Source organism: Arachis ipaensis, chromosome B05 (assembly GCF_000816755.2).
Source record: "Arachis ipaensis cultivar K30076 chromosome B05, Araip1.1, whole genome shotgun sequence".
NCBI classification, from domain to species: Eukaryota; Viridiplantae; Streptophyta; class Magnoliopsida; order Fabales; family Fabaceae; genus Arachis; species Arachis ipaensis.
In genome coordinates, this window is record NC_029789.2 from 14,740,862 (window position 1) to 14,756,376 (window position 15,515).

At 37.9% G+C, this 15,515-nt stretch overlaps 1 protein-coding gene across 1 annotated transcript in view; it reads left to right on the forward strand.

Moving 5' to 3' along the window:
• Positions 14,342–15,515, forward strand: part of LOC107640222 (delta(3,5)-Delta(2,4)-dienoyl-CoA isomerase, peroxisomal-like) — a 2,256-nt gene continuing 1,082 nt past the window's right edge. The window contains exon 1 of the mRNA XM_016343764.2: positions 14,342–15,197. Within this exon, the coding sequence (XP_016199250.1) occupies positions 14,352–15,197 (846 nt within the window). The 5' untranslated portion in view covers positions 14,342–14,351. The remainder of the gene's footprint in view (positions 15,198–15,515) is intronic.

Sequence of the window (15,515 nt, forward strand, 5' to 3'; positions counted from 1 at the left end):
ACCTGAAAAGATGGAAAAAGGAAAAGCAGTGGCTCAGTCCTCAGGAATGATAAAAATAAAGATGTCGATGTTGATTAAGAGTATTTTGATGAAGGGGATGATGACATGATAGGGACGATCTCGATCATTCCAACTGAATACCTTGAGAAATGTGAGAGTAATCCAGATGAGGATTATGATCAAGAAGATGAGGAGGCTTTCTCTTTTATTCGAATTGAAGATGAACCGGGGTATTTTCCTCGGCCTACTGAAAAACAAATATCCTATTTACGCCCACTTCATATTGCCGCTATTTTGAATGGATTCAAAATAAACAAAGTGTTGATTGACGGTGGGGCAGCAATTAGTCTTCTGCCTGAGAGGATGTTAGGAAAAGTGGGAAAACATTTTGAGGAATTGGTCCCTACAAATATTGCTGTAACTGATTTTAGTGGGGCTTCTACGCCGGCAAAAAGGTTGGTAACCTTGACTGTGAAGGTTGGGTCGTCTAAAAGACCTTCTATGTTTGTGGTAGTTCCATCAAAGGCCAGTTATAATGCTTTGTTGGGACGAGATTGGATTCATGGTGTAGGGGCTGTACCTTCTACCGTGCATCAAAGTGTGCTTCTATGGACTAAGGACGGAAAGCCTGAGGTCGTCAAACCAGATTCGAATTTATATGTCGAACAACTGCATGTCGATTTCAGGATGTATAGTCGTAAGTTAAAACCCTTAAATGTTGACCTATCACTGAACCCTTATAATTGTGAAGGGTGTTACCTGTCCTCGGAAAGCTTTTCGGTAAAGCTTCATTACCCCGAATTGGGCTTCGAGCCGACTGGTTAGGATTGTCTTTCTTGAAGACCTTGAAGACTGCTCTATGGACCAGGTTGAGGAAGTTTCCGACTACCTGGTAACATTACATAATTATTTAAATAATTTTCAGTTTTTATAAAATAAAGATGATTCTTCTGATGAAGTTGAATCAGATAGGGTTAGTAATCTTATTAATTGTAATATGTTCGATTCGACATCTTCAGTCGAATTTAGTTATGATTTCCCTATTTCTTGTAATGAAACTAATGATGCGAGCCGGACTGCCAATTTAATAGTAGAGGCTCATTGTGTAGAAAATAAAAATAATGATAATTTAATAAAAGATCAAGTTTCTTCTATTTCTGGTGATTCTATTGATTTCACTTTTGATTGCATCTATAATTTAGAACCATTAGGTTTCAAAAAATACTCAATCAAAGAGGATGATTATTATAAAGGGTTTGAGTCTCAAGATCCCTTAGAAGAAATTAACCTGGGAACCCCTGATGATGTTCGAATTACATATATTTGTAAGGATCTTGTAGATCCCTTTCGAACTGAACTCTTCAATCTTTTACATGGGTTTAAAGATTGTTTTGTGTGGGATTATCATGAGATGCCTGGTCTCGATCATTCACTAGTGGAACATTGATTAGCATTGAAACCTAATGCTCAACCTGTGAAACAGACTCCAAGACGTTTTGCTTCTGAAATCAATATAAAAATTAAAGAAGAGATAGAACGCTTGATCAAAGCAAAATTTATTCGAACTACACGTTATGTCGAGTGGGTATCGAATATTGTCCCTGTTATGAAGAAGAATGGAAAGTTAAGAGTATGCATCAATTTTTGAGATTTGAATAATGCTACTCCAAAAGATGAATATTTTATGCCTATCGCAGATATGTTAATCAATTCTGCAGCGGAAAATGAAATTCTTAGTTTCATGGATGGTTATTCTAGATATAACCAGATTTTCATTACAGAAGATGACGTGGCTAAAACTGCCTTTCGTTGTCCTGGGGCATTAGGTACATATGAATGCGTAGTTATGCCTTTTGGTTTGAAGAACGCTGGAGCAACATATCAGCGGGCAATGAATGCCATTTTTCGTGAATTTATTGAGAAATTTATGGAAGTATACATCGATGACGTGATGGTCAAATCGATTTTCGTGATTCAACATATTGATAATTTAAGGAGAGCATTCCTTACTATGAGGAAGAAAGGATTAAAAATGAATCCTTTGAAATGTGCTTTTGGTGTATCGATTGAAATTTTTTTGGGTTTTGTTGTTCATAAAAAAGAGATTGCCATCGATAAAAATAAAGCAGATGTGATATTAGCGTTGTCTGCACCCAAATCGAAGAAGGAAGTACAATCTTTTTTGGGTAAGGTAAATTATCTTCGAAGATTCATTTCGAATCTTTCAGATCAAACTAGAGTGTTTGCACCTCTAGTGAAACTGAAAAATGGTTCACAATTCGAATGGACAACGGAACATCAGTTGGCGTTCGATTCGATTAAGACTTATTTGTCTAAAGCCCCGATTATGGCGAATGTTCGTCCATCTGAACCCTTAAAATTATATATTGCAGCATCTGAAAATACTATAGGGTATATGTTAGCCCAAGATAATGAAAACGGGCATGAACGGATAGTTTATTACCTTAGTCGAGTTTTAATTGATATTGAAACAAGGTATTTCCCGGTCGAAAAATTGTGTTTGTCTCTATATCATGCTTGTATGAAGTTAAAGTGTTATATGGTGGCTAAATCGGTGAAAGTTATAGCACAAACTGATCTTGTTAAATATATGTTGAGTTTTCCTATGTTAAGGGGACGTTTGGGGAAATGGATGCTGGCGTTAACAGAATTTGATTTACAATATGTACCAGCAAAGGCTGTCAAAGGACAGGTCATTGCATATTTTCTTGTGGAAAATTCGAAAGATCTGCATGACCAGGGGGCAAATATAATCGATGTGGAAGTCAACTATTGGAAATTATATTTTGATGGATCGAAATATAAAGATGGTGCAGGGGTTGGAATCCTTGTTATTTCGCCAGAAGGTATTCCATCGGAATTCTTATTTGAATTAAAGTATCCTTGTTCTAATAATGTGGCCAAATATGAGGCTCTGATTTTGGGTCTTGAAATTTTAATCGGCAAAGAAGATTTAGAGGTTCAAATTTTAGGGGATTCACAGTTAGTTTTAAAACAGTTATCGAAGGAGTTTAAGTGTAATAATGAGACGTTACAGAAATATTTAGTAACTGCTTGGAAATTATTGACTCTTTTTGAAAAGTTTCTTTGGTGCATATCCCTAGAATTCATAATGAAATTGCTAATGAGTTAGTCCAAATTGCTTTGAGGTATCGGATTGGTCCAGAAACTATTAGGAAATTATCTAGTATCCATCAAATTTTAGTGCCAGCGAATGAAAGATAAGTTTTGTGTATAGATGAATGGGAGGATTCTGATTGGAGAAAGCCTATTGCTCATTATTTAAAGGATCCCAATATTGCAGTCGATAGGAAGATAAAATTACAAGCAATAAATTTTGTCTTAATGGCTGATGAATTGTATAAAAAAAGGGATCGATGGGAGTTTGTTGAGATGTCTAGGCCGAGACGATCAGAATATTGCTTTGGGTGAGGTCCATAATGGAATATGTGGTGCCCACCAGGCAGGGAAAAAGATGAAATGGGTGTTATATCACAATCATGTGTATTGGCCATCTATGATAAAATATTGTATTGATTATGCGAAGGCATATCAAGAATGTCAGAAACATGGTTCGATACAACAAATCCCAGCGGCTGAATTCCATTCAATAATAAAGCCTTGGCCGTTTAGAGGTTGGGCTTTAGATTTGATTGGGTTGATTCACCCTCCTTCATCAAAACAACATAAGTTTATCTTAGTAGCGATTGATTATTTCATGAAATGGGTTGAAACAGTCCCTTTAATAGAAGCCGGTCAAAGTGAAATAATAGACTTTGTCGAGGAACATATTATCCATCGATTTGGAATTCCTCAGACATTAAGTACTGATCAATGAACTATGTTTACTGGTCAGCAAATTAAAAATTTTGCGGCCTCGAGGAGTATTAATATGGTTACTTAAACTCCTTATTATGCACAGGTTAATGGACAAGTGGAGGCAGCAAATAAGATCCTGATAAGCTTGATTAAAAACATATCGGAAACAAGCCTCGAACATGGCATGAAACTTTGAGCCAAGTATTATGGGTTTATCGAAATTCGCCAAGGGGTTTGACGGGAACTTCACCTTATAAATTGGTGTATGGCCATGATACAGTGTTACCATTAGAAATTAATTTGAATACTTTAAGAGTATCAAGACAGAATGGCTTGCCAGTTGATGATTATTGGAATGCAATGTTTGATGAGTTAAATGAATTAGACTCAGAACAAATCCTGGCACTCGATAATGTGATTCGACAAAAAGAAAGTATTGCTCAAAGTTATAATCGTCGAATCAAAGGGAAATATTTTAGGATAGGTGAGTTAGTTTTAAAAGTCATTTTACCGATGGAAAAGAAATCGAGATTTCTAGGCAAATGGTCCCATGTTTGGGAAGGTCCTTTTCAAGTAATAGGGACGTATTCTGGAAATGCCTACCAGATTAAAGATATCGAGTCAGGAAAGGTGATTAACTCGATTAATGGAAAATACTTGAAATATTTCTATTATTGGCAAAAGTAGAAATTCAACATGCATAAGTCCAGACAAGATGGAAACCATTACAAGAAGTAAAACTTGAGATAAAAAAGAAATTCAAGGTGTTACTAGTTTTGCTAGATCAGAGCGTAGCTTTGCCCTTTTGTTGTCCAGAATTGAAAGTGCCTCCATCTGTTTGAATTTGTTAAATTGGACTTTCTCAAGTTGTTTTTCATATTCTTCCTGTTTGGTTTCGATTGAAACAAACTCTTGAATGAGGTGCTGTTGTTTTTGTTGGGCAGCTGCCAGAGGTTTAACTATAGTGGCTCGACTCTGGCGTACTTTTGCAAGCTTTTCATTGATTCGAGCCAATTCCGCTTCGAGTTTTTCTTCTTCTTTGTCATGAAAAGCTTGAACAAAAATAGCATGGGAGATTCTCAGATCAAATTCTTCACGGAAAGCTTGGATTGGTTGAGCGGCTGCAAAACAACTTTCAGTATTGGTTTTGATTTCAGTTTCCTCAATTTCAGTCTCTTGGAGTTGGAATTGAGAAGCGACGCTCTCATTAAGAAGTTGTTTAAACTCTTAGATTGAGGCAGAATTTGGTGTGTTAGCCGGGAGTTCAAAGGAAGAACTCAAAAGATCAGCCAAGAGTTGGTTAAGAATTGTGTCATTAACCCATGCAATAGGTGGATGATCCAAGAGCTTTATGAGTGATTGGAGCTTCTCTCGAGTGTCAGTATTCAATTCGAAGGAAGGCCTTGATGTAGCAGGTCTTGAGAGCGTTGGCACTGGCATAGGTACTGCATTTTTTTGGATAACTTGATTAAAACAGAGATCAAGTTAGCTAAGGTAGCACTTGTAGGAGTGGTAGAAGCACTTGATATTTCAGGTCTTAGACCAGGAGAAATCTGAAAATCAACTTGGTGAGGAGGACTAGTTTTGGAGGGGTTTCCAAGACTCTGGACCGAGATGAATCTGAATTTGTTGTATCAACATTTCGAGAGGGAGAGTCAAAATCCAAAGCCACTTGGTTCTCCGCAGAAAGTGCGGCCTGGTTGTTGGGTGAAATTGATTCAAGTATGAGAGTTTGAGTTGGAGAATACTGTGGAGGGTCTTTTGTCAAATCGACCACTGATGTTACATGAGAAGGTGGAAAAATAGCGTCGAGTGGTTGAATGGATCTTGTAGCTTGAATGGAATCATGGGATGAAGAATGCCCTTGATCATGATGCTGTTGCAGAATTGGCTGGTCAGGTATCACAGAAGATGTGATTGAATGAGAAGCAGTTACAGGCTGATACGAAAGGTACATAATTGTGAGTTAAAAACCATTTCAATTTAAATAAGACAAACATGAAAATGTTAAGTGTTACTAGATTAAGTCTTTGTTGCCGAATTGGTTGAGGACCGGTATCCGAATCGACCATGTCTTCTGATTGGGAGGAGGCAGCAGAAGTATCCTTATTGGTTGGTTCACTTTCATCAGAACTCTCACTTGATGATGGCAGCACTAACTGGTAAGAGGCATAGAATTGAGTATGGTTAAGAAAATACAATTTATAGAACATTCCAAGTTAAAAGGAAAAGTTGTGAGTAAAAGTAAGTTACCTTTCGAGAAGTTCTGGTAAGAGTCCTTCTGCTTTTATGTGGTGGTGGCCGAGCAGTATCAGCTTTTCTCTTGTGAGTTCTTTTTGGGGAACTCTCGGCAATAGGGATTGTTCGAACAACAGTTTATTAAATTTCTTCTAAGGTATGAGTGTACCTTGAATAGTAAGCAGTCCACCATTCGAAACAGGATTTGGTGATGTAGGAGCTGCGTTCGTAGATCAAGAAATTGAAACGATCCCTAAACAAGTACTGAAATCTTCTTGAGTTGTTAAAGAAATATGGCAGAATGGATCATCATTTCGAGGCTGTGGTGTTGGAATGGCTTGAGAAAACCCCAGCTGTCTGGCTGTTAAATGAGGAGCATATAGGGTTATTTTAAACCTTTCCTTTTTGTGTAAAGGCAGCCCTATCGGAATTACTTGAACAGCCAGCAGGTTTGCCCAACTTCGGTTTGCAAGCTCACTCTCTTCATTGGTATTTGGGAAGAGTAAACTATCAAGCCAGGCAGGGCCGCGATTGCAACGTAGAAAAGGAGTGAAACTGAGTTGATCATTTTCAAAATCTTTGCAAGAATGAAAAAGAGAGAAAATAGCCCAGAATCTGTCTTCATCTGATTGGGTGTTTAGAAATTTGGGTTTGTAATTAGACAATCGAAAACCTTCAATGTGTTGCTTGTCAGTACTGCCACCTACAGGTTTTGTCATAAAATTTTCAAAAATGGCATTGAGCCATAATTGAAGGAACCACAGATGGCCTCCTGCACTGATTATTTTATTGTCTTGGAGGTCACAAACAAATTGACCAAGTTCTTCAAAAATGTGCCCTAGAAGGAGTTTGGCTAAATTGAGAACTTTTCCTTCATGAAGAAGAGTGGCTAAGGGAAGGAAAAGCTTCGACATTTGTACGCTTCGAGAGCAAAACATAATTGCGTTTAACAAATAAAACAAGAAGGCTACGTATTTCTCATCTGTGATTCTCGTACCTTCTGCACCCATGTTATGGGCAATGAAGTCGCTGTAGGAGTTGGTTAAGATAACATTATATTGGCGCTTGGGTTGCATGTCATGGGTACAGTCTGGAGAATTGATTGGGAGTCCTGTAATAGCAGCCACATCGAGGAGAGACATTTCGATCATTCCACAAGGAAGGTGGAAGTTGTTGGTTGTCCTATTCCAGAAATAGGTCACAGCTCCAATCATCCAAGGGTATGTTGTAAGTGAGAAATGAGAGAGTCTTAGTAGTTCGTGTATTCCTAAAGCTCCCTAGTCAGCACTTTTTGTAGGTTCAAGGCGTTGGTACCAAGTTGTAAAATCGAATCCTCGAGGATTTATTTTTAGATTATTCCTGAAGGATTTTTGATTGATGAAATGAGAGATATTAAAAGCTTAGATTATTAACAAATCTTCCCCTTCAATGCTTGGAAAGAAAGAAGATTTTTTGTTTGCTCTCTCAAGAGATTCAATCGGTCCGAGGAAGCAGTGTGTATCTGCACCGATTGTGAAGGGGATTAAGATTCTGGTATCGTTAGCTTGCAAATGGGAATCATCAATGACTTCATCATTGACTTGATTGAGAATGCGAAGGGCTGGTGGAGATGGTGGCGCTATTTCAGCACCTTTGCCCTTGTTTTGGGTGGCAACATGAGAGGAGGAACATGTAACACCCCAATTAACTCAAGCCTTACCTCTAGCCGTAAAGTAAGGGTTAACCAAAGGTTACCACAATTCTAAGGCTTATACATATTTATATAGAAAGAATAATATAATTTAGAAGTCTGATGAAGAAATAAAGCTCAAAGTTAGGGTATGAAAAGCGCAAAACGCATAAACGGAGCAACTAACTTAAAGCACAAGGAATAGATACAATTTATATCAAAATATCATAGTATAATATCATAAGGATCTAGCCACAACTCGCGGAATTTAAGCCGGTGATGAGCGGATAATTTATACGCTTTTTGGCATTTAGTATGTTTTTAGTAGGATCTAGTTACTTTTAGGGATGTTTTCATTAGTTTTTATGTTAAATTCACATTTCTGGACTTTACTATGAGTTTGTGTGTTTTTCTGTGATTTCAGGTATTTTCTAGCTGAAATTGAGGGACTTGAGCAAAAATCAGATTCAGAGGTTGAAGAAGGACTGCTGATGCTGTTGGATTCTGACCTCCATGCACTCAAAGTGGATTTTCTGGAGCTACAGAACTTAAAATGGCGCGCTTCTAATTGCGTTGGAAAGTAGACATCCAGGGCTTTCCAGCAATATATAATAGTCCATACTTTGGCCGAGTTTAGACGACGCAAAAGGGCGTTGAACGCCAGTTCTACGCTGCAGTCTGGAGTTAAACGCCAGAAACACGTCACAAGCCAGAGTTGAACGCCAGAAACACGTTACACGCAAAAGGATAGTAAATCCTATTCCAGTATGATCGGGAACCTCCAGATGATTAGCCATGCAGTGACAGTACATTGGACTATTTTCACAGAGAGGATGGGATGTAGCCATTGACAACGGTGATGCCCTTACATAAAGCTAGCCATGGAAAGGAGTAGGATTGATTGGATGAAGATAGCAGGAAAGCAGAAGTTCAGAGGAACGAACGCATCTCTATACGCTTATCTGAAATTCTCACCAATGAATTACATAAGTATTTCTATCTTTACTTTATGTCTGTTTATTTATTATATATTTTCGAAAACTCCATAATCAATTATTATCCGCCTAACTGAGATTTACAAGATGACCATAGCTTGCTTCATACCGACAATCTCCGTGGGATCGACCCTTACTCACGTAAGGTTTATTACTTGGACGACCCAGTGCACTTGCTGGTTAGTTGCGCGAAGTTGTGAAGTTATGTCTGGACCATGGTATTGTGCACACGTTTTTGGAGCCATTACCAGGGAATCAATTTCGAACAACAATTTAAGTAGGGATCACAATTTCGTGCACCAAGTTTTTGGCGCCGTTGCCGGGGATTGTTCGAGTTTGGACAACTGACGGTTCATCTTATTGCTCAAATTAGGTAATTTTATTTTATTTTATTTTTATAGCCTTTTAATTTTGAAAAAAAAAAATTTATTATGTTCTTCAAAATTTTTAAGAATGAATTCTAGAGTTTCATGAAGCATGTTGAAGCCTGGCTGGCTGTAAAGCCATGTCTAAATTCTTTTAGACTGAGGCTTCCAAACCACCATCACAAGAGCAAGCTAGCTGTTGCTGATCCACCTGCTGCTGTATGCCTGATGTGTATTCTAAAGCTTGGCTGGCCAATGGCTATGTCTAGTGTTTTGGACCGGAGCTTTCACTGAAAGCTTGGCTGGCTAGTGAGCCATGTCTAATTCCTGGACTGAAGCTTTAGACTAAGAGTGCAAGATTCCTGGAATTCATATTAAAAATTTTGGAATCCTTATTTTTCTTTTTCAAATAATTTTCGAAAAAAAAATACCAAAAAAAATTAATAAAATCATAAAAATCAAAAATATTTTTGTGTTTCTTGTTTGAGTCTTGAGTCAGATTTTAAGTTTGGTGTCAATTGCATGTTTTAAAGATTGCATAAAACTTTCGAAAAATTCATGCATTCATAGTGTTCTTCATGATCTTCAAGTTGTTCTTGGTAAGTCTTCTTGTTTGATCTTTAAATTTTCTTGTTTTGTGTCTTTTCTTGTTTTTCATATGCATTTTTCGTTTGTTAGAGTCCAAGCATTAAAGATTTCTAAGTTTGGTGTCTTGCATGTTTTCTTTGCATAGAAAAATTTTCAAAAACATGTTCTTGATGTTCATCATGATCTTCAAAGTGTTCTTGGTGTTCATCTTAACATTCATAGTGTTCTTGCATGCATTGTGTGTTTTGATTCATAATTTTTATGTTATGAGTCTTTTTCATGTTTTTCTCTTTCTTCATTAAAGATTCAAAAATAAAAAAAATTATCTTTCCCTCATTTCTCTCAATTATTTCTTATGAGTCAAATCAAATTTTCAATTTAAAAATCTTATCTTTTTCAAAATCTTTTTCAAAAATCAAATCTTTTTCATCTTTCTTATTTATTTTTGAAAATTTTAAAAATATTTTTCAAAAATCTTTTTCTTAATTTTATATCATATTTTCGAAAATATCATCAACAATTAATGTTTTGATTCAAAAATTTCAAGTTTGTTACTTGCTTGTTAAGAAAGATTCAAACTTTGAGTTCTAGAATCATATCTTGTGAATCAAGTCATTAATTGTGATTTTAAAAATCAAATCTTTTTCAAAACTAATTTCAATCATATCTTTTCAAAAATATCTTTTTATCTTATCTTTTTCAAATATCTTTTCTAACTTCTTATCTTTTTATCTTTTCAAAATTGAATTTCAAATCTTTTTCAACTAACTAATTGACTTTTTGTTTGTTTATTATCGTTTTCAAAACTACCTAACTAACTATCTCTCTCTAATTTTCGAAAATCTCTTCCTTCTTTTTCAAAAATTCTTTTTAATTAACTAATTGTTTCAATTTTTAATTTTAATTTGATTTCATTCCTAATTTTCGAAAATCACTAACCCCTTTTCAAAATTTTATTTTCGAAAATTCTCTTTCTCTCTCATATCCTTCTATTTATTTATTCATCTACTAACACTTCATCTCACCCAAATTCGAACCCCCTCTTCCATCTGTGTTCGAATTTTCTCTTCTTCTCTTCTTTACATTACATTCTTTTCTTCTTCTACTCACACAGGGGAACCTCTATACCTGGGTAAAAAGGATCCATATTATTATTATTTTTCTGTTCCCTCTTTTTTCATATGAGCAGGAGCAAGGACAAGAACATTCTTGTTGAAGCAAACCCTGAACCTGAAAGGACTCTGAAGAGGAAACTAAGAGAAGCTAAAATACAACAATCTAGAGATAACCTTACAGAAATTTTCGAACAGGAAGAGGAGATGGCAGCCGAAAATAATAATAATGCAAGGAGGATGCTTGGTGACTTTACTGCACCTAATTCCAATTTACATGGAAGAAGCATCTCCATCCCTACCATTGGAGTAAACAATTTTGAGCTTAAACCTCAATTAGTTTCTCTGATGCAACAAAACTGCAAGTTTCATGGACTTCCATCTGATGATCCCTTTCAGTTCTTAACTGAATTCTCGCAGATTTGTGATACTGTTAAGACTAATGGAGTAGATCCTGAAGTCTACAGACTCATGCTTTTTCCTTTTACTGTAAGAGACAGAGCTAGAGTGTGGTTGGACTCTCAACCCAAAGATAGCCTGAACTCTTAGGATAAGCTGGTTACGGCTTTCTTAGCCAAGTTCTTTCCTCCTCAAAAGCTGAGCAAGCTTAGAGTGGATGTTCAAACCTTCAGACAGAAAGAAGGTGAATCCCTCTATGACAGCAGAGTCAACCAGAGCCCCCACAGTCAAACTCTAAGTTTGGTGTTGGGAAGTCTCAATAAAGCTCTGAACATCTGTGAGGCTCCATGAGAGCCCACTGTCAAGCTATTGACATTAAAGAAGCGCTTGTTGGGAGGCAACCCAATTTTTATTTATCTAATTTTATTTTTATTTTATCGTTTTTTTTATGTCTTCTTATGTTCATGATCATGTGGAGTCACAAAATAAATATAAAAATTGAAAACAGAATCAAAAACAGCAGAAGAAAAATCACACCCTGGAGGAGGATCTTACTGGCGTTTAAACGCCAGTAAGGAGCATCTGGCTGGTGTTCAACGCCAGAATAGAGCATGGATCTGGCGTTGAACGCCAGAAACAAGCAGCATCCTGGCGTTCAGACGCCAGAAATGCACAGTGAGGAAAGCTGGCGCTGAACGCCAGAAACATGCTGCATCTGGGCGTTAAACGCCCAGAACAAGCATCAATTGGGAGTTTAAACGCCAGAATTACATGCAAAGGCATTTTACATGCCTAATTGGTGCAGGGATGCAAATCCTTGACACCTCAGGATCTGTGGACCCCACAAGATCCCCACATACCTCCACTCACCTTACCTCCTCATAATCCTATATCACCCTCTCTCTCCATTCACCACTCACATCCATACACCCCACCTACCTTCAAAATTCAAAATCTCTTTCCCACCCAAGCCCACCCAAATAGCCGAATACACACATCCCTCCATCTCCTCCATATCTTCTTCTTCTTCTACTATTCTTTCTTCTTTTGCTCGAGGGTGAGCAACATTCTAAGTTTGGTGTGGTAAAAGCATAGCTTTTTTTTTTGTTTTTCCATAACCATTGATGGCACCTAAGGCCAGAGAAACCTCTAGAAAGAGGAAAGGGGAGACAAAAGCTTCCACCTCCAAGTCATAGGAGATTGAGAGATTCATCTCAAGGGTCTATAGCTCAGTGGTAGAACATTTGACTGCAAATCAAGAGATCCCTGAGATACCTCAGGGGATATATTTTCCTCCACACAATTATTGGGAGCAACTAAGGGTGGAACATCAAGAGCACTCCATCGTCCTTCATAAAATTAGAGAAGATCAAAGAGCAATGAGGGAGGAGCAACAAAGACAAGGAAGAGACATAGAAGAGCTCAAGGATATCATTGGTTCCTCAAGAAGGAAACGCCACCATCACTAAGGTGGACTCATTCCTTGTTCTTAAATTTTCTGTTTTTCGTTTTCTTTATGTTAAGTGCTTATCTATGTTTGTCTTATTACATGATCATTAGTATTTAGTAACTATGTCTTAAAGTTATGAATGTCCTATGAATCTATCACCTCTCTTAAATGAAAAATGTTTTAATTCAAAAGAACAAGAAGTACATGAGTTTTGAATTTATCCTTGAACTTAGTTTAATTATATTGATGTGGTGACAATACTTTTTATTTTCTGAATGAATGCTTGAACAGTGCATATGTCTTTTTGAAGTTGTTGTTTAAGAATGTTAAATATGTTGGCTTTTGAAAGAATGATGACAAGAAGACATGTTATTTGATAATCTGAAAAATCATCAAAATGATTCTTGAAGCAAGAAAAAGCAGTGAATACAAAAGCTTGCAGAAAAAAATAGAAAAGAAAAAAAAATAGAGAAAAAAATAGAAAAAAAAAAAGAGAGAAAAAGCAAGCAGAAAAAGCCAAAAGCTCTTAAAACCAAAAGGCAAGATCAAAAAGCCAATAGCCCTTAAAACCAAAAGGCAAGGGTAATAAAAAAGATCCCAAGGCTTTGAGCATCAGTGGATAAGAGGGCCTAAAGGAATCAAATCCTGGCCTAAGCGTCTAAACCAAGCTGTCCCTAACCATGTGCTTGTGGCGTGAAGGTGTCAAGTGAAAACTTGAGACTGAGCGGTTAAAGTCAAGGTCCAAAGCAAAAAGAAGAGTGTGCTTAAGAACCCTGGACACCTCTAATTGGGGACTTTAGCAAAGCTGAGTCACAATCTGAAAAGGTTCACCCAATTATGTGTCTGTGGCATTTAAAAATGGCGTGCTTTCAATTGCGTTGGAAAGTAGACATCTAGGACTTTCCAGCAATATATAATAGTCTATACTTTGGCTGAGTTTAGATGACGAAAAATGGCGTTGAACGACAGTTCTACGCTGCAGTCTGGAGTTAAACGCCAGAAACACATCACGAACCAGAGTTGAACGCCAAAAACACGTTACAACTTGGCGTTCAACTCCAAAAGAAGTCTCTGCACGTGTAAACTTCAAGCTCAGCCCAAGCACACACCAAGTGGGCCCCGGAAGTGGATTTATGCATCAATTACTTACTTCTGTAAACCCTAGTAGCTAGTTTAGTATAAATAGGACTTTTTACTATTGTATTAGACATCTTATGATTTTTTAGTTCATCTTTGGATCATATTGATCACGTTTGGGGGCTGGCCATTTGGCCATGCCTGAACCTTCATCACTTATGTATTTTCAACGGTAGAGTTTCTACACTCCATAGATTAAGGTGTGGAGCTCTGCTGTTCCTCATAAATTAATGCAAAGTACTACTGTTTTCTATTCAATTCAACTTATTTCGCTTCTAAGATATTCATTCGTACTTCAATATGAATGTGATGAACGTGACAATCATCATCATTCCCCCACGAACGCGTGCCTTAACACACTCTCACTATTACTTCCCACTCAGTCCCTACCACTGCTCTAATGGCTCCTTGCCACACCCTCCTCTCTTTCATCCTCACAATCACAGCAACACTTGCTGCCGCTTCGCTGGAGAAGAAGAGCACCTCGGCAGAGAGAGTTTCAACGACCGTGACCTCGGCCCTGTTTCTCCCAACTGGAAAGGAAAATTAGGGAAATTAATGGCGGAGGAGAAATACAAAACCCTAGAGGTAGTAGAGAAGAACCCGAAATCAGGGGTGTTCCACCTTTACTTGAATCGTCCGAGACAACGCAACGCTCTGACACATGATTTCTTCATTGAGTTCCCCAAAGCCCTGTATGCCCTGGACCACAACCGTGACGTCAACGTCATCGTGTTATCCGGCGCCGGTGATCACTTCTGCTCCGGCATCGACATTTCCCAGTTAAAATCTATCACGCAGTCCTACCACGATGCCGGGGAGAGTCTCCGTCGGCAGATCCTGGCGATGCGAGATTCCGTCACGACGTTGGAGCAGTGCCGGAAGCCAGTGATTGCTAGTATCCATGGCGCTTACATCGGTGGTGCAATTGACATCGTGACAGCCTATGACTTAAGATATTGCACGGAGGACGCGTTCTTTTCGGTGAAGGAGGTTGATTTGGTCCTGGCTGCTGATCTCGGCACTCTACAGAGACTGCCATTAATTGTTGGCTACGGTAACGCCATGGAGTTGGCCTTGACAGCTCGCCGGTTTTCCAATTCCGAGGCTAAGCAGTTGGGCCTCGTTTCTCGCGCTTTCCCTTCCAAAGATGACCTCGATCAAGCTGGCAGCTGCGTCGCTGGAAGGGACTTCCCCGCCGCCTTGTGCAACCGAAAGATTATTGGGGCTCGCTACTTCTCCACCGGCTACGAGGCCACAAACGGCAAGATGAATGACACCCTTGAGTACCGTTCTCCTAGGGACTCCGATGGCCATGGCACCCACACCGCTTATATCGAGATTGAGAGAGAGAGAGGAGGGGGAGGAGTCGATAGTGGTAGTGGTGGAGAGAGGGGTAGTTTAGTGATTTTATTTAATTTTTTAGGGTTTGGATAATTTTGCTTGTAAAAATTATTTTTCATGGGTACAAATGGTAATTTCTTTTTTCTATGGGTAAATATGTCAGCGTTTTCAACTTTCGTGGGTACAAATGGTAGTTTCCTCTAACCAAATATCATGTTAAAACTTGTATAAAATAGCGTTGTTTTAATTTTGGCGTTCAAATAACCCAAAAACGATGTCAGTCTACTTACTTTAAGATAAAAAATTTCAATAATTTAAATTTTTTTTTGCTATTTAAATGTTAAAACAAAAAAATATCATTTTATAGAATTCAACGTA